The sequence below is a fragment of the Somniosus microcephalus genome, chromosome 4 (genome assembly GCF_052327205.1).
Source record: "Somniosus microcephalus isolate GS21.2 chromosome 4, FLI_Smic_1.0, whole genome shotgun sequence".
NCBI lineage: Eukaryota > Metazoa > Chordata > Chondrichthyes > Squaliformes > Somniosidae > Somniosus > Somniosus microcephalus.
The window spans coordinates 34,797,194-34,815,502 of record NC_140990.1 but is presented as its reverse complement, the minus strand read 5'-3'; the positions used below and the strand labels follow the sequence as shown (position 1 = coordinate 34,815,502).

General features: G+C 51.3%; 1 protein-coding gene across 4 annotated transcripts; it reads left to right on the top strand.

The window, feature by feature from the left end:
- The first annotated feature begins 339 nt into the window (after positions 1-339).
- LOC147118605 (uncharacterized) lies at positions 340-1,713 on the top strand. Of its 4 annotated transcripts, none has more exons than XM_085984495.1 (2): positions 340-665; positions 918-1,713. In XM_085984495.1, the coding sequence occupies exons 1-2, from the start codon at positions 340-342 to the stop codon at positions 1,711-1,713; spliced, it is 1,122 nt and encodes a 373-aa protein (XP_085840621.1). The 4 variants fall into 4 exon arrangements, with proteins under 4 accessions (XP_085840621.1, XP_085840620.1, XP_085840619.1 ...); XM_085984494.1 differs by having other exon boundaries at positions 340-1,253; positions 1,422-1,713; XM_085984493.1 differs by having other exon boundaries at positions 340-1,337; positions 1,422-1,713.
- The last annotated feature ends 16,596 nt before the right edge of the window (positions 1,714-18,309 follow it).

The window sequence follows — 18,309 nt, the reverse complement described above, 5'->3', positions numbered from 1 at the left end:
AAAAGATTTCAAACATCAGTGTGACTGGAAAAGCACCGAGACACACACACCCGAGTGAGAGTGTTCCAGTGCACTGACTGTGGAAAGAGCTTTAACCAGTTACACAGCCTGAAAAACTTTGCACCATTCCCATCGGGGAGAAACCATACACGTGTTCTGTGTGTGGACGAGGCTTCAACTGATCGCCCAGCCTGGAGGGACACAAGGACACCCGCACCACGGAGAAACCGTGGAAATGTGGGGACTGTGGGAAGGGATTCAATTAACTGGCCCAGCTGGAGACCGGGGATAGGCTGTTCACCTGCTCTCTCTCGGAAGGGATTTACTCAGTTGTCTAGCATGCTGACACGCCAGCGAGCTCACAATAGGGAGAGGCCGTTCTCCTGCTCAGTGTGTGGGAAGGGATTCACTTGTGCATCCCACCTTACTGCACACCAACTTGATCACACTGATGAGACCCCTTTTAAATGCTCTGACTGTGGGAACAGCTTTAAAACCTCTGAGGAGCTGACTGAACACCAGCGAGTTCACACTGACGAGAGACCGTTCTGTTACTCTCACTGCGGGAAGAGGTTCCGGCAGTCATTCCGTCTGGCTGAACACCAGCTCCTTCACACTCATGAGAGTCCATTCAGTTGCTCTCACTGTGGGCAGAGATTCAGCCAGTCATTGCAACTCGCTGAACACCAGCGGATTCACATCAAGGAGAGACCGTTCAACTGCTCCGAGTGTGGGAAGGGATTCACTCGTTTAGCCCACCTTATGACACATGAGGACATTCACACAGGGGATTTGCCCTTCTACTGCTCCGTGTGTGGGAAGGGATTCACTTGCTCAGTCCAACTTTTGACACACAAGCGAGTTCACACCGGGGAGAAGCCGTTCCCATGTTTAGTGTGTGGGAAGGGATTCACTAGTTCAAGCCACCTTTTGGCACACAAGCGAATTCACACTGGGGAGAGACCATTCACCTGCTCCGTGTGTGGGAAGGGATTCACTTGTTCATCGAACCTCACTACGCACCAGCGAGTTCACACTGGGGAGAGGCCATTCACCTGCTCCGTGTGTGGGAAGAGTTTCCCTCGTTCATCCCACCTGTTGATACACCAGCGAGTTCACACCGGTGAGCGGCCGTTCACCTGCTCCGTGTGTGGGAAGGAATTCACTTGCTTACCCCACCTTTTGAAACACCGTCCTGTTCACACCGGGAAGAGGCCATTCACCTGTTCCGTGTGTGGGAAGAGATTCACTCAGTCATCCAGCCTCCAGAGACACCAACTCACCCACACCGGGGAGAGGCCGCTCACCTGCTCCGCGTGTGGGAAGAGATTCGCTCAGTCATCCACCCTGCTGACACACCAGCGAGTTCACACTGACGAGAGACCTTTTAAATGTTCTGACTGTGAGAAGACCTTTAAAAGAAGTAATGATCTGCTGACACACCAACGCACTCACACTGGGGAGAAACCGTTCACCTGCTCCGTGTGTGAGAAAGGATTTGCGACATCATCCCAGCTGCTGAGACACCAGCGAGTTCACACTGGGGAGAGGAAGTTCACCTGCTCTATGTGTGGGAAGAGATTCACCGATTCCTCCCACCGACTGAGCCACCAGCGAGTTCACACTGGGGAGAGACCGTTCACCTGCTCCGTGTGTGGGAAGGGATACACTCAGTCATCCCACCTGCTGAAACACCGGCGAGTTCACATGTGACTGCAGGGGTTGGGTTCTGCTGTTATTGCTGCTGTTTATCACATCCAGGACTGAACCATGTTCATTCTGACAGTTGGGGTTTGTTTCTGTTGATGTTAATAACCCCTATAACTGGGCTGGAGTTTAATATTCTGGATCAATGCAAAATAAATCAGCTTTGTTTTATACACATGGGGGGGGAGAAATTCCCCTCCTTTGTGCCTCCCGTGGCCAAATTCCGCGGGAGTTTAGCGGCGGCGCTACCGGGTTGCGCACGGATCTCGTGCGCCGGGAGATCGTGACGTCATCTCTGGACGCATCGGCCTGGCACAAAAATTGCCCTTCGCCCCCTGCAGCAGCGCCGGGCGATGGCAGCGACTGCTGCAGGGGACGCGAGCAGGGCCGCTGGGGGGGGGTGCAAGTTAAAGATGAGGAGGCTGGCCACTGTGGGGGGAGGGGGCGTGAGTTAAAGGTGAGGTGGCTGGCCGCTGGGGGCGGAGGGGGCGCGAGTTAAAGGTGAGGTGGCTGGCCGCTGGAGGGGAGGGGCGCGAGTTAAAGGTGAGGTGGCTGGCCGCTGGGGGGGGAGGGGGCTGATACGCTTATCAATTACTCCATAAAAGACGATGAATCAGGAAGGTGATGAAAAGGCTTTTATTAACTAGAGAACAGAGCATGCCTCTCGTGGGTGACTGGTTCCAAGAAGGAAGTGAGTCGGCGAAACCCCCACCTTTATACCTGGTCATGTGGGCGGAGTCAGCTGAGGCATGCCTTGGTACACAGCGCCACCCAGAGGTAACAATATACAATAACAGTGGTTTACCACATTCACCCCTTGTTTAAAATTAAGTCCGGTGGGGTGAAGGGTACTACAAGTTCGTGTAGTTTCAGGAGGCCTTGTCTGACGTCCTGATCGTCGTGGTGGCGGCGGCGGTGTTGCAGCATCCAACGTCGGATCTGGTGTCTGGGTGGTCAACGAAGGGTCCTGGGGCTCCGGCATGTCGTCTACAGGGTTTGGATTGGGAGGGGTGGTGGGGGATAACGGTGGTAGTTCAGGGGTACCCGAGGGTGCGAGATCTCGTATGGAGACCGTGTCCTCCCGCCCGTCTGGGTATGTCACCCAGGCATACTGGGGGTTGGCGTGTAGGAGGTGCACCCTCTCGACCAGGGGGTCCGTTTTATGGGTCCTTACGTGCCTCCGCAGTAGGACGGGCCCAGGAGAAGTCAGCCATGCCGGTAGCGAGGTTCCCGATGTGGACTTCCTGGGGAAAACGAACATTTGCTCATGAAGGGTGGCATTAGTGGCAGTACAAAGCAGTGACCGGATGGAGTGGAGCGCCGCAGGGAGGACCTCCTGCCAGTGAGAGGTCGGAAGGCCCTTAGATTTTAAGGCTAAGAGGATGGCCTTCCAAACCGTCGCGTTCTCTCTTTCCACCTGGCCGTTCCCCCGGGGGTTGTAGCTGGTGGTTCTGCTCGTAGCAATACCTCTCGCAAGCAGGTACTGCCGAAGTTCGTCGCTCATGAAAGATGAGCCCCTGTCGCTATGTATATAGCTAGGGAACCCGAACAAAGCGAAGAGGTCATTCAGACATTTGATGACCGTGGTACTGGTCATGTCTGGGCAAGGGATGGCAAACGGGAAATGGGAGTACTCATCAATTATGTTGAGGAAGTACACATTGCGGTCAGAGGAGGGGAGGGGCCCTTTAAAATCGACGCTCAGGCGCTCGAAGGGGCGAGTGGCCTTGATCAGGCTTGCTCTGTCCGGCCTATAAAAGTGCGGTTTGCACTCGGCACAGATTTGGCAGTTCCTGGTCATGGTCCTGACCTCCTCAATGGAGTAGGGCAGGTTACGGGATTTGATGAAATGGAAGAACCTGGTGACCCCCGGGTGGCAGAGGTCATTGTGGAGGGTCTGCAGTCTATCAACCTGCGCGTTGGCGCATGTACCACGTGATAGGGCATCTGGGGGCTCATTGAGTTTCCCGGGCCGGTACAAGATATCATAATTGTAGGTGGAGAGTTCGATTCTCCACCTTAAGATCTTGTCGTTCTTGATTTTGCCCCTCTGCTTATTATTAAACATAAAAGCTACTGAACGCTGGTCAGTGAGCAGGGTAAACCGTTTTCCGGCCAGGTAATGCCTCCAGTGACGCACCGCTTCCACAATAGCCTGGGCCTCCTTTTCGACAGAGGAGTGTCGGGTCTCGGGGCCCTGGAGGGTCCTTGAGAAAAAGGCCACGGGTCTGCCCGCCTGGTTAAGGGTCGCAGCTAGGGCGAAGTCGGATGCATCGCTCTCCACTTGGAAGGGGATCGACTCATCCACTGCGTGCATTGTGGCCTTCGCAATATTGCTCTTGATAAGAGTGAAGGCTGCACACGCCTCTGGTGTCAGGGGGAAGGAGGTGGATTTGATGAGGGGTCTAGCTTTGTCTGCATAGTGGGGCACCCACTGGGCATAGTAGGAGAAAAACCCCAGGCATCTCTTCAGTGCTTTTTGGCAGTGGGGGAGGGGGAGCTCCATTAGGGGGCGCATTCTGTCGGGGTCGGGCCCGATGACTCCGTTCTCCACTACGCAGCCGAGAATGGCGAGGCGTTTGGTGCGAAACTTACATTTCTCTTTATTGTACGTTAGGTTCAGCCGTTGGGCCGTACGGAGGAATTTTTCTAGATTAACGTCATGGTCCTGCTGGTCGTGGCCACAGATGGTGACGTTATCCAGATAGGGAAAGGTGGCCTGCAGCGCGTTCTCGTCAACCATCCGGTCCATCTCCCTTTGGAAGACCGAAACCCCGTTGGTGACGCCGAAGGGAACCCTAAGGAAGTGGTAGAGGCGGCCGTTCGCCTCGAAGGCAGTATACTGGCGGTCCTCATGGCGGATGGGGAGCTGGTGGTATGCTGACTTAAGGTCAATGGTGGAGAATACTTTGTATTGCGCAATCTGGTTGACCATATCAGATATGCGAGGAAGGGGGTATGCGTCCAGCTGAGTGTACCGGTTTATGGTTTGGCTGTAGTCAATGACCAGGCGGCGTTTATCAGTGGTTTTAACGACTACAACCTGGGCTCGCCAGGGGCTAGTGCTCCCTTCGATAATGCCCTCCTTCAAGAGCCGCTCCACCTCAGAGCTAATGAAAGCTCTGTCCCCGGCGCTGTACCGCCTGCTCTTGGTAGCGATGGGTTTACAGTCGTGGGTGAGGTTAGCGAACAAGGGAGGGGGGGGACTTTTAGTGTGGAAAGGGGCGTGAGTTAAAGATGAGGTGGCCGGCCGCTGGGGGGGGCGCGAGTTAAAGGTGAGGTGGCCAGCCGCTGGTGGGGGGGGGGGCGCAAGTTAAAGGTGAGGTGGCTGGCCGCTGGGGGAAGGGGCGCAAGTTAAAGGTGAGGTGGCCGGCCGCTGGGGGGGGGCGCGAGTTAAAGCTGAGGTGGCCGGCCGCTGGTGGGGGGGGGCGCGAGTTAAAGGTGAGGTGGCTGGCCGCTGGGGGGGGTGCAAGTTAAAGGTGAGGTGGCCGACCGCTGGGGGTGGGGGCGCGAGTTAAAGGTGCGGTGGCTGACCGCTGGGGGCGCGAGTTAAAGGTGAGGTGGCCGACCGCTGGGGGGCGGGGGCGCGAGTTAAAGGTGCGGTGGCTGACCGCTGGGGGCGCGAGTTAAAGGTGAGGTGGCCAACCGCTGGGGGTGGGGGCGCGAGTTAAAGGTGCGGTGGCTGACCGCTGGGGGCGCGAGTTAAAGGTGATGTGGCCGACCGCTGGGGGGCGGGGGCGCGAGTTAAAGGTGAGGTGGCCGACTGCTGGTGGGGGGGGGTGCGAGTTAAAGGTGAGGTGGCTGACCGCTGGAGCCGCGAGTTAAAGGTGAGGTGGCCGGCCACTGGGGGCGCGAGTTAAAGGTGAGGTGGCCGGCCGCTGGGGGGGACGCGAGGTAAAGGTGAGGTGGCCAGCCGCTGGGGGGGGGCGCGAGGTAAAGGTGAGGTGGCTGACCGCTGGGGGCGCGAGTTAAAGGTGAGGTGGCCGGCCACTGGGGGGGGACGCGAGGTAAAGGTGAGGTGGCTGGCCGCTGGGGGTGGGGGGGGGCGCGAGTTAAAGGTGAGCTGGCCGGCCACTGGGGGAAGGGGTGCGAGTTAAAGGTGAGGTGGCCGACCGCTGGGGGGCGGGGGCGCGAGTTAAAGGTGAGGTGGCCGACCGCTGGGGGCGCGAGTTAAAGGTGAGGTGGCCGGCCGCTGGGGGCGCGAGTTAAAGGTGAGGTGGCCGGCCGCTGGGGGCGCGAGTTAAAGGTGAGGTGGCCGGCCACTGGTGGCGCGAGTTAAAGGTGAGGTGGCCGGCCGCTGGGGGTGCGAGTTAAAGGTGAGGTGGCTGACCGCTGGGGGCGCGAGTTAAAGGTGAGGTGGCCGGCCGCCCTGAAAAAAAGTCGAATTTAAAAAAAACTTTTTTTTGCTCCTCCGGATGCAGGGTCAGTACCGCGATCGGTCAGTCTGGCTCTCTGCTCGAGTGCCAGGCTGATCGCTCGGCACCCCACCTCGGTGGTCCAGGTAAGTTTAAGAAAATCTGCAGAGGTCGCAGCGTGGGGCCCTTCCCTTTAATTCAGGGACGAGTCCCTGCAAGGCGGCAGCGCCACGCTTGGCCACTGGTGGGGCTGCTGAGCTCATCGCCCCGGGTCATGAACTTCCCTCCTGCGCTCCAAGGAGGATGTGCAGAGCTTGGTTTACCGCTCCACTTCCCTCTTGGAGCAAAAAATGGGAATTTCAGAGAGGCTGGAAGAGGTTAGCGCCTGGCACTAACTTTTCCAGCTTTTGTGATTTAGCGCCCCAAACGGGGCTCGGGAGGAATCTCTCCCCCACAGTGTAAGAACATAAGATAACATAATAATTAGAGCAGGAGTGGGCCATTCGGCCCCTCGAGCCTGCTCCGCCATTCAATAAGATCATGGCTCAGCATCGACCTCAACTCCACTTTCCCGCCCGATCTCCATATCCCCTGATTCCCCTAGAGTCCAAAAATCTTTCTATCTCAGTCTTGAATATACTCAAAGACTCCGCATCCACAGCCCTCTGGGCAGAGAATTCCAAAGATTCACAACCCTCCGAGGGAAGAAATTCCTCCTCATCTCAGTTTTAAATGGCCGACCACTTATCCTGAGACTATGGCCCCTAGTTCTAGACTCTCCAGCCAGGGGAAACAACCTCTCAGCTTCTACCCTGTCAATTCCTCTCAGAATGTTTTAATGAGATCGCCTCTCATTCTTCTAAACTCCAGAGTATTGGCCCATTCTACACAATTATCTTCTCATAGGACAGCCCTCTCATCCCAGGAGTCAATCTAGTGAACCTTCGTTGCACCGCCTCCAAGGCAAGTATATCCTTCCTTAGATAAGGAGACCAAAACTGTGCACAGTACTCCAGGTGTGGTCTCACCAAGGCCCTGTACAATTGGAGCAAGACTTCCTCACTCTTATACTCCAACCCCCTTGCAATAAAGGCCAACATGCCATTTGCCTTCCTTATTGCTTGCTATACCTGCATGCTAGCTTTCTGTGTTTCTTGCACGAGGACACCCAAATCTCTCTGAACACCAACATTTAATAGTTACCATTTAAAAAATATTCTGTTTTTCTATTCTTCCCACCAAAGTGAATAACCTCACATTTCCCCACATTATACTCCATCTGCCACCTTACTGCCCACTCACTTAGTCTATTTATATCCCTTTGCAGACTCTGTGTTCTCCTCACAGCTTACTGTCCCACCTAGCTTTGTATCATCAGCAAACTGATACATTACACTCGGTCCCTTCATCTAGGTCATTAATATAGATTGTAAATAGCTGAGGCCCCAACACTGATCCTTGCGGCACCCCACTAGTTACAGCCTGCCTACTTGAAAATGACCCATTTATCCCTACTCTCTGTTTTCTGTCCGTTAACCAATTCTCTATGCATGCCAATACATTACCCCAACCACGTGAACCCTTACTTTGCATAACAACCTATTATGTGGCACCTTATCGAATGCCTTTTGGAAATCCAAATATACTACATCCACTGGTTCCCCTTTATTGACCCTGCTAGATACTCCTCAAAAAACTCTAATAAATTTATTAAACACAATTTTCCATGTTGACTCTGCCTAATCATGTTATGATTTTCTAAGTGCCCTGATACCACTTCCTTAATAATGCACTGCAGCATTTTCCCAACAACTGATGTCAGGGTAACTGGTCTGTAGTTCCCTGTTTTCTCTCTCCCTCCTTTCTGGAATAGCAGTGTTACATTTGCTACCTTCCAATCCGCTGTGACCGTTCTAGAACCTAGGGAATTTTGGAAGATCACAACCAGTGCATCCACTATCTCCGCAGCCACCTCTTTTAGAACCCTAGGATGCAGGCCGTCAGATCCAGGGGATTTATCGCCTTTTAGTCCCATTAGTTGTTCAAGTACTTTTTCCTCTACTGATTACTCTTCGGTTACTCTCATGGACAAGTCCCAGCTCCCCTTACCTTCCAGAGTGCCTCTCCCAGCCTTGGTATCCAGGGAAGGTATCGGTAACACGCCCGGGATCACTAAACACAAAACCCAGTCTGTTAATCACTGCCAGCGACTGGACTTAGTGTGTGACCCAAAACATCTCTCTCACCTTCGATGTGTGAATAGAGCATCACGCCTCAGAACCTGGTTTATATTTAAAGTCACTCAGCAAATGTATTTAACAAAAACCTGTAGGCTAATGAGATTCTGTTAAGGTGCCATGTGCTACTGCACCGCTCTGCATTTTGCCTGTAATGGAAAATAACTGAAGATTTGTCCCAGTGTAATCTTTGCTGTCATGAAATGAGTGTGTCTTTTAATGAGCCTCACGTCCTTGCTCATGTCGGCTGTAATTGTGTAGAAAGGGGATGTGTAAAGAGATGGTCTGTGTATGGAGATGTGAAAGAAGGAAACGGTGTGTGTGTGTGATAGTGACACAGCCTTGTGGTCACAGTCAGAACAATGACAGATATCCTTGTGGTTCTGGTTTGGGCAGGGCCAGGTCAATAATATCGCCAGTGTAGTCGCAGCTTGTTAGAACAGACCTGGGGAGAAGAGAGCTCTGAATCCACTGTATTATCTCTGTTCTCCGGATCGGGTAACTATACTCTGTCTGTATCTTTGCAGTGCTGTTAATAAAGTCAGTAAAAGACAATCTGTTGTGAGCTTGATTATCTGGTGTCTGAAACCACAAGACTCAATTTTTAAATTCAACAGGATGAACAAGTAAACACATCATGGCCCAATACTCCAGCTCTATATTCACAGGAGAAAGTCTGTTATCACACTCCTCGAGTGGACAGAATAAAGAAAGATCCCAACTCGAAGAACCTCCAGAATCATTTGTAAATCTCTTTCAAAACCTGACAGGATCCAAATGTCAGTTCGTTTTCCATTGAAGTCAGTAAAATTAGGACTGAAAGAGGAGTTGGGGTGAGGGGTGTTGGAGAGTAGGGGTGAAAGAGGAGTTGGGGTGAGGGGGGTTGGAGAGTAGGGGTGAAAGAGGAGTTGGGGTGAGGGGGGTTGGAGAGTAGGGGTGAAAGAGGAGTTGGGGTGAGGGGGGTTGGAGAGTAGGGGTGAAAGAGGAGTTGGGGTGAGGGGCTTTGGAGAGTAGGTGTGAAGGAGGAGTTGGGGTGAGGGGGGTTGGAGAGTAGGGGTGAAAGAGGAGTTGGGGTGAGGGGGGTTGGAGAGTAGGGGTGAAAGAGGAGTTGGGGTGAGGGGGGTTGGAGAGTAGGGGTGAAAGAGGAGTTGGGGTGAGGGGGGTTGGAGAGTAGGTGTGAAAGAGGAGTTGGGGTGAGGGGGGTTGGAGAGTAGGGGTGAAAGACGAGTTGGGGTGAGGGGGGTTGGAGAGTAGGGGTGAAAGAGGAGTTGGGGTGAGGGGGGTTGGAGAGTAGGGGTGAAAGAGGAGTTGGGGTGAGGGGGTTGGAGAGTAGGGGTGAAAGAGGAGTTGGGGTGAGGGGGGTTGGAGAGTAGGGGTGAAAGAGGAGTTGGGGTGAGGGGGGTTGGAGAGTAGGGGTGAAAGAGGAGTTGGGGTGAGGGGGGTTGGAGAGTAGGGGTGAAAGAGGAGTTGGGGTGAGGGGGTTGGAGAGTAGGGGTGAAAGAGGAGTTGGGGTGAGGAGTTGGAGAGTAGGGGTGAAAGGGGAGTTGGGGTGAGGGGGGTTGGAGAGTAGGGGTGAAAGAGGAGTTGGGGTGAGGGGGTTGGAGAGTAGGGGTGAAAGAGGAGTTGGGTGAGGGGGGTTGGAGAGTAGGGGTGAAAGAGGAGTTGGGGTGAGGGGGGTTGGAGAGTAGGGGTGAAAGAGGAGTTGGGGTGAGGGGGTTGGAGAGTAGGGGTGAAAGAGGAGTCGGGGTGAGGGGGGTTGGAGAGTAGGGGTGAAAGAGGAGTTGGGGTGAGGGGGGTTGGAGAGTAGGGGTGAAAGAGGAGTTGGGGTGAGGGGGGTTGGAGAGTAGGGGTGAAAGAGGAGTTGGGGTGAGGGGGATTGGAGAGTAGGGGTGAAAGAGGAGTTGGGGTGAGGGGGGTTGGAGAGTAGGGGTGAAAGAGGAGTTGGGGTGAGGGGGTTGGAGAGTAGGGGTGAAAGAGGAGTTGGGGTGAGGGGGTTGGAGAGTAGGGGTGAAAGGAGTTGGGGTGAGGGGAGTTGGAGAGTCGGGGTGAAAGAGGAGTTGGGGTGAGGGGGGTTGGAGAGTGGGGTGAAAGAGGAGTTGGGGTGAGAGGGTTAGAGATTAGGGGTGAAACCTATTCCTGAAACTTATCGAAAGCGGGGTAGGGGGAAAAACATATGATGTAATTAAATCAATGTATACAAACAACAAATGTGCAGTTAAAATTGGAGACAAACAAACAAAATACTTCCCACAGGGGCGGGGGGTGACGCAGGGCTCGCCAATCTCACTGACACTCTTTAATATTTACATAAATGAATTGGCAAAACTACTTGAACAATCTACAGCACCCGGCCTCACCCTATACAAATCCAAGGTTAAATTCCTCCTCTATGCAGATGACCTGGTTCTGCTGTCACCAACTAAGGAGGGTCTACAGCAGAACCTGGATCTGCTGGAGTCGTACTGCCAGACTTGGGCCCTGACAATAAATCCCAAAAAAACCAAAGTCCTTGTGTTCCAGCAAAGATCCAGACATCAGGGACCCAAAATAAATTTCACACTAGGAACAACCAAAATTGAACAAACCACTAACTACACATACTTGGGCTTAAAAATCAGTTCTACGGGAAATTTCAAACTGGCTGTGAATGAACTGAAAGAGAAAGCAAGAAGGGCTTTCTATGCCATTAAAAAATCAATCCAAATAGAAATCCCAATTAGCATTTGGTCAAAATTTTCAAATCAGTAATTGAACCAATTGCACTCTATGGCAGTGAGGTGTGGGGACCGCTAACACAAAAAGAATTTGCAAAATGGGACAAACACCCAATTGAGATCCTACATGCAGAATTCTGTAAAAGTATCCTCCGGACTCAAAGGAAAACCGTAAACAATGCATGCAGGGCAGAACTAGGCCAATATCCATTAATAATCACTGTCCAAAAAAGAGCCACCAAATTCTGGAAACACCTAGAAATGAGCAACCCCCAATGCTATCATTACGAAGCCCTGAAATGCCAAGAGAGGACCATAAAGAAGAATACCCTCAGTCAACTAGTCCTGGGACTCAGTGAAGTAACTACTAACACTACTAACAATAACCAGCCCCAGGACAGTGACAGAGTAACACAAAGAATTCGACCCAACACAATCGTCGCTAAGCAAAAGGAAAAATATCTGTCATATTGGGTAGAAACAACAAAAACCCAAAGCAAACTCAATTGCTACTTGGCCCTAAACAGACAATACAACATGGCTGATTACCTGACCATGGTAAAGGATAGCAAACTGAGAAAAACCTTGACAATGTACAGACTTAGTGAACATAGCCTAGCGATCGAAAAAGGTAGACACAGGCAGACCCGGCTACCAAGAGAGGACAGGATATGCTCTCACTGCAGTCAGGGAGTGGTGGAGATAGAGATGCAGTTCCTCACAGCTTGTAGAAAATATCAGGGCATAAGGGAGAATTTCTACCCAAAATTCACAAAAATATGCCCGGAATTCAGAAATTTGAATGACGACCAAAAAATCCCATACCTACTAGGGGAAGAGAGAAATGGTGTAACACTAGCGGCACACTATGTTACAGCTTGCCATAAACAGAGGGACAACCACTAATTATAAGAAAAGAGTACATATAAATTATAAGAAAGTATATTTATACACTCAGGGATATATCTGTTTATACACTGTATGGATATATCTGTATTTTTGTGTACAAACATGAATGTTTTTCGATGCTTTGGCAACATAAGATGTAACTTGTCATGCCAATAAAGCGATTTGAATTGAGTTGAATTGAAAGAGGAGTTGGGGTGAAGGGATTGGAGAGTAGGGGTGAAAGAGGAGTTGGGGTGAAGGGATTGGAGAGTAGGGGTGAAAGAGGAGTTGGGGTGAAGGGATTGGAGAGTAGGGGTGAAAGAGGAGTTGGGGTGAGGGGGGTTGGAGAGTAGGGGTGAAAGAGGAGTTGGGGTGAAGGGATTGGAGAGTAGGGGTGAAAGAGGAGTTGGGGTGAAGGGATTGGAGAGTAGGGGTGAAAGAGGAGTTGGGGTGAAGGGATTGGAGAGTAGGGGTGAAAGAGGAGTTGGGGTGAGGGGGTTGGAGAGTAGGGGTGAAAGAGGAGTTGGGGTGAGGGGGGTTGGAGAGTAGGGGTGAAAGAGGAGTTGGAGTGAGGGGGGTTGGAGAGTAGGGGTGAAAGAGGAGTTGGAGTGAGGGGGGGTTGGAGAGTAGGGGTGAAAGAGGAGTTGGAGTGAGGGGGGTTGGAGAGTAGGGGTGAAAGAGGAGTTGGGGTGAGGGGGGTTGGAGAGTAGGGGTGAAAGAGGAGTTGGGGTGAGGGGGGTTGGAGAGTAGGCGTGAAAGAGGAGTTGGGGAGAGGGGGGATTGGAGAGTAGGGGTGAAAGAGGAGTTGGGGTGAGGGGGGTTGGAGAGTAGGGGTGAAAGAGGAGTTGGGGTGAGGGGGGTTGGAGAGTAGGGGTGAAAGAGGAGTTGGGGTGAGGGGGTTGGAGAGTAGGGGTGAAAGAGGAGTTGGGGTGAGGGGGGTTGGAGAGTAGGGGTGAAAGAGGAGTTGGGGTGAGGGGGTTGGAGAGTAGGGGTGAAAGAGGAGTTGGGGTGAGGGGGGTTGGAGAGTAGGGGTGACAGAGGAGTTGCGGTGAGGGGGGTTGGAGAGTAGGGGTGAAAGAGGAGTTGGGGTGAGAGGGGTTGGAGTGTAGGGGTGAAAGAGGAGTTGCGGTGAGGGGGGTTGGCGAGTAGGGGTGAAAGAGGAGTTGGGGTGAGGGGGGTTGGAGAGTAGGGGTGAAAGAGGAGTTGGGGTGGGGGGTTTGGAGAGTAGGGGTGAAAGAGGAGTTGGGGTGAGGGGTTGGCGAGTAGGGGTGAAAGAGGAGTTGGGGTGAGGGGGGTTGGAGAGTGGGGGTGAAAGAGGAGTTGGGGTGAGGGGTTGGAGAGTAGGGGTAAAAGAGGAGTTGGGGTGAGGGGTTGGAGAGTAGGGGTGAAAGAGGAGATGGGGTGAGGGGGGTTGGAGAGTAGGGGTGAAAGAGGAGTTGGGGTGAGGGGGGTTGGAGAGTAGGGGTGAAAGAGGAGTTAGGGTGAGGGGGTTGGAGAGTAGGGGTGAAAGAGGAGTTGGGGTGAGGGGGTTGGAGAGTAGGGGTGAAAGAGGAGTTGGGGTGAGCACTAAGCCCTGCTAGCCTTTCTATGTCCTGTTGCAGTCGATTGATGTCATCATCACTGTTTGCCATACCCCCAAGTTTGGTGTCATCGGCAAATTTAGAAATTCTACTCTGTATTCCAATATCCAGGTCATTTATATATATCAAAAGAAGCAGTGGCCCCAGCATTGACCCTTGGGGAACACCACTGTCTACCATTCTCCAGTCTGATAAACAGCCATTTACCACAACTCGCTGTTTTCTGTCCTTAAGCCAATTCCTTATCCAAGCTGCCAATGACCCACCTATTCCTTGAGCCTCAATTTTGTTAACCAGCCTTCTATGTGGTACTTTGTCAAACGCCTTGCTAAAATCCATGTCGACAACATCCATTGCATTCCCTTCATCAATCCTCCCTGTTACTTCATCAAAAAATTCAATTAGATTAGTCAAACACGATCTGCCTTTTACAAATCCGTGTTGGCTCTCCTTAATTAGCTTAAATCTCTCCAAGTGTCCGTTAATTTTTTCCTTGATTATTGTTTCTAAAACTTTACCCACCACTGATGTTAAACTGACCAGCCTATAGTTACTAGGATTGTCCTTACACCCTTTCTGCAGTCAGTGTTCCACGTTTACATGGAGTGTGAGAGGTTGCAGCCCATGTTCCATTATTTGAAGGGGCTGCTCCTCGATTTTTGGCTGCACTTCCGTCCCACGCTCCTGATCTATGGCCACCCGGTGCGGAGTGGAGCGGTTAGGTCGGAGCACCTCCTTGTCGGACTGCTCCTGGGCCTGGCCAAAGTGGCCATTAACAGGTCCAGGCAGCGGGCGGTCGAGGGGGTCGTTCAGCCCGATTGCCTGCCTCTGTTTCGCGGCCACGTTCGCGCCCGGCTGGCCCTGGAGATGGAGCACATGGTGTCCGCCGGCACGCTCGAGACCTTCCGTGACCGGTGGGCACCGCGGGGACTGGAGTGCATCATCACCCCAGCCAACAAAATTTTAATTTAAGTTGTTAAGTTTCATTTAATGTTTAATTAGTTACAGTTTATTAGGTTTAGGATGCATCGAAAAGAGTGCACCCTTTCTTGAACAACGGTGTCACATTTTCCACTATTCAATCCTTAGGCACCTCCCCCACATCTAGGGATGATTGGAAAATTATGGCAAGCCCTTCTGCTATCTCCTTCCCCAATTCCCTTAGCAACCTGGGAAGCAAGCCATCTGGACCAGGTGACCTATCCAATCGAAGCATACCCAGCTTTTCTAGTACATTCTGTCTATTAATTTTCACCCTTCCATTGCTTCTAACTTTTTCGCTTCTAACTTTTCCACTTCTACCGATATTTTGTCAGTATCCACCTCCTTCGTAAACATCGATATAAGGTACTCATTGAGTATTCTCGCCTTGCCCTGCGCCTCTAAGCATATGTCACCTTCGTTGTCCCTAATAGGCCCCAACCATTAACCCCAATCCTAACCAATAACCACTAGCCCCAACCACTAATCCCTGAACCTACACCCTTACCCCAGCCCCTAAACAAGGATTATGGACAGAGATCAATGGAGGAGCTAAAGACCTAATAACGGAAGTATTTGAAACAATTATCTCAATTAAATAAATAGTGCAAGGTATGTTAGGAATAAGAGATTAAATCAACGAGACCATCAAAATCAGCAATGACAATTACAAAGATCAGAACAATTCAAAAGCTGTCATATGCAATGTGTGCAGGATTTTTGCTAAATCGGTTCCAAAAAAGTGATAAATGATACAGTTCCATAAAGGGGTGGTTCAAAGGAACTTCAAATGAGTGTAAGTGAGACAGCCTATGACACCCACATGCCATGTACGCAAATGGAGCAAGCTTGGGGTTTGATCTGGTAGAAGGCGAACGAGATGAGAACTGAAATAATCTACAGTAAGAAAAGGCCGAAAAATTGAAAAGTCGGTAACAGAACATCAATTAGTCTCATCTTACCATGGAAAAATCAAATATTCGACACACTGTGTTTGAAACAAATATTTCTTTTAAATATTTGTAAAGAATATTAATCTCCAGGGGTTATTAAGATCATCAGAAACAAACCATAGCGGCTAGAATGAACATGGTTCAGTCCTCAATGCAATCACAGTAAATCATGCTCTATTCACTAATCTGGTCTTTCAATGGGGCTGTTACCCAGTATACCCCGCGGTGGGGAATGTGCCGCACCCAGACTACAGGAGCCCAGTGCGCAGGCGCAATACCGGGCTGCGTTCGGAGCATGCGCAGTGCGGTGTACGGGAGACGGGCAGAGGCTGCAGGCGGGCTGATGAAAGGAGTGTGATTTTGCAGCGGGTGTGAGGCGCGGGCAGTAATGGAGCTGGCGGGTGGAGGGGAAAGGCTTCATCAACAGCTGACGTAGGTCGCAAACCCCGAATAATAACCTACAGCTCCCACGTTTGTAGCTACCGGGCTTTTTCCTGAGAACAGGCCCAGGTTAACGGCAGCCATCTTTGTAAGGGAAAGCAGGAGGGTTTGAGCGCCGCCATCATGAGTCAGCAAGTAGCACCGCGCATGCGCGGCCATCTGAACAATGGAACAAAGAGTGGGCGGGGCTTCAGGGTCCCAGTGACCAGGAGAGACAATCATTGACTCACTGATTTTATTCTCACTCTGCACACAGCGGGTTTCTCACTGTCTCTCCTGAAGGCGCTGGTAAGTGCCGGGGTTATGGTTTACATCCCACAGAATTGTAACGGAAGGCCCCAGATTTAGGCGCCATGTACTTAGAACTGTTCAAGTCCCACTCCAGAGACTTGAGCACAAAAATCCAGTGCAGTGCTGAGGGAGTGCTGCACTGTCGGAGGTAACATAGAAACATAGAAGATAGGAGCAGGAGTAGGTCATTCGGCCCCTCGAGCCTGCTCCGCCATTCAATGCGATCATGGCTGATCATCCAAATTCAGTACCCGGTCCCTGCTTTCTCCCCATACCCCTTGATCCCTTTAGCCTTAAGAAATATATCCAACTCCTTCTTGAATATATTTAATGAATTGGCCTCTACTGCCTTCTGTGGTAGAGAATTCCACAGGTTCACCACTCTCTGGGTGAAGAAATTCCTCCTCATTTCTGTCCTAAATCGCCTACCCTTTATCCTTAGAATGTGACCTCTGGTTCTGGACTCCCCAACCATCGGGAACATCCTTCCTGCATCTAGTCTGTCCAGTCCTGTCAGAATTTTATAAGTTTCAATGAGATCCCCTCTCGTTCTTCTAAACTCCAGCGAGTACAAGCCCAATCATCCCAATCTCTCCTCATACATCATTCCTGCCATCCCAGGTGTCAGCCTGGTGAATCTTCGCTGAACTCCTTCCATGGCAAGAACATCCTTCCTCAGATAAGGCGACCAAAACTGCACACAATACTCAAGATGTGGTCTCACCAAGGCCCTGTACAACTGCAGCAAGACATCCTTGTTCCTGTACTCAAACCCTCTCGCTACGAAGGCCAACATACCATTTGCCTTCTTAACCGCCTGCTGCACCTGCATGCTTACCTTCAGCGACTGGTGCACAAGGACACCCAGGTCTCGTTGCACTTCCCCTTCTCCCAATCTGTTGCCATTCAGATAATAATCTGCCTTCCTGTTTTTGCCATCAAAGTGGATAACCTCACATTTATCCACGTTATATTGCATCTGCTATGCTTTTGCCCAATCACCCAACCTGTCCAAATCATCCTGGAGTTTCTCAGCATCCTCCTCACAGCACACACACCCACCCAGCTTTGTGTCATCTGCAAATTTGGAGATATTACATCTAGTTCCCTTGTCTAGATCATTAATATATATTGTGAATAGCTGGGGTCCAAGGACCGATCCCTGCGGTACCCCACTAGTCACGAGCCTGCCACTCGGAAAAAGACCCGTTTATTCCAACTCTTTGCTTTCTGTCTGCCAACCAGTTCTCTATCCAAGTCAATACCTTGCCCCCAATCCATGTGCCTTAGCTTTACATGCTAATCTCTTATGCAGGACCTTATCAAAAGCCTTCTGAAAGTCCAAATACACCACATCCACTGGTTCTCCCTTATCTATTTTACCAGTTACATCCTCAAAAAATTCCAGTAGTCAAGCACGATTTACCTTTTGTAAATCCATGTTGACTTTGTCCGATCCTGTCACTGTTTTCCAAGTGCTCTGCTATTACATCTTTTATAATGGACTCTAGCATTTTCCCCACTACCGATGTCAGGCTTACCGGTCTGTAATTCCCCGTTTTCTCTCTACCACCTTTTTTGAATAGTGGGGTAACATTAGCTACCATCCAATCCAAGGGTACTGTTCCAGATTCCATCGAATGTTGTAAGATGATCAGCAATGCATCTACTATTTCTGGGGCCACTTCCTTAAGTACCCTAGGATGTAGATTATCAGACCCTGGGGATTTAGCGGCCTTCAATTTCCCTACAAATTCTTGGAGGGGAACTTGGAGATGATGGTGCTCCCATGCAACAGCTGCCCTTGTCCTTCTAGGTGGTGGAGGTTGCGGGTTTTGGAGGTGCTGTCAAAGTTCTGGTCGAGTTGCAGATGTATAAAGTTCCTTTCCTTCACCCCTCCCACTCCCATCTCTCTCTCCTCCCATAGAGGTCAGACTCTTGTGTAGGCCCAGACCAGGTGGCGGATTCCCTTCCCTGAGGGACATCAGTGAAACAGTTGGGATTTTACGATAATCCGGCAGCTTTCATGGTGCCAGCCCCACAAATGACCAGATTCATTGAACTCAATTTCACAAACTACCTGCTTTAGTGGGTTCTCTCTCACGCTCCCTGTTTTAAATTCATTTTACAGGGTATTAGAAGAGGAGGATTTGCAGACGGGA

Bases quoted from the DNA above. Each gene is read 5' to 3' on its own strand.
- LOC147118605 (XM_085984491.1), top strand. From the start codon at position 340: ATGCTGACACGCCAGCGAGCTCACAATAGGGAGAGGCCGTTCTCCTGC.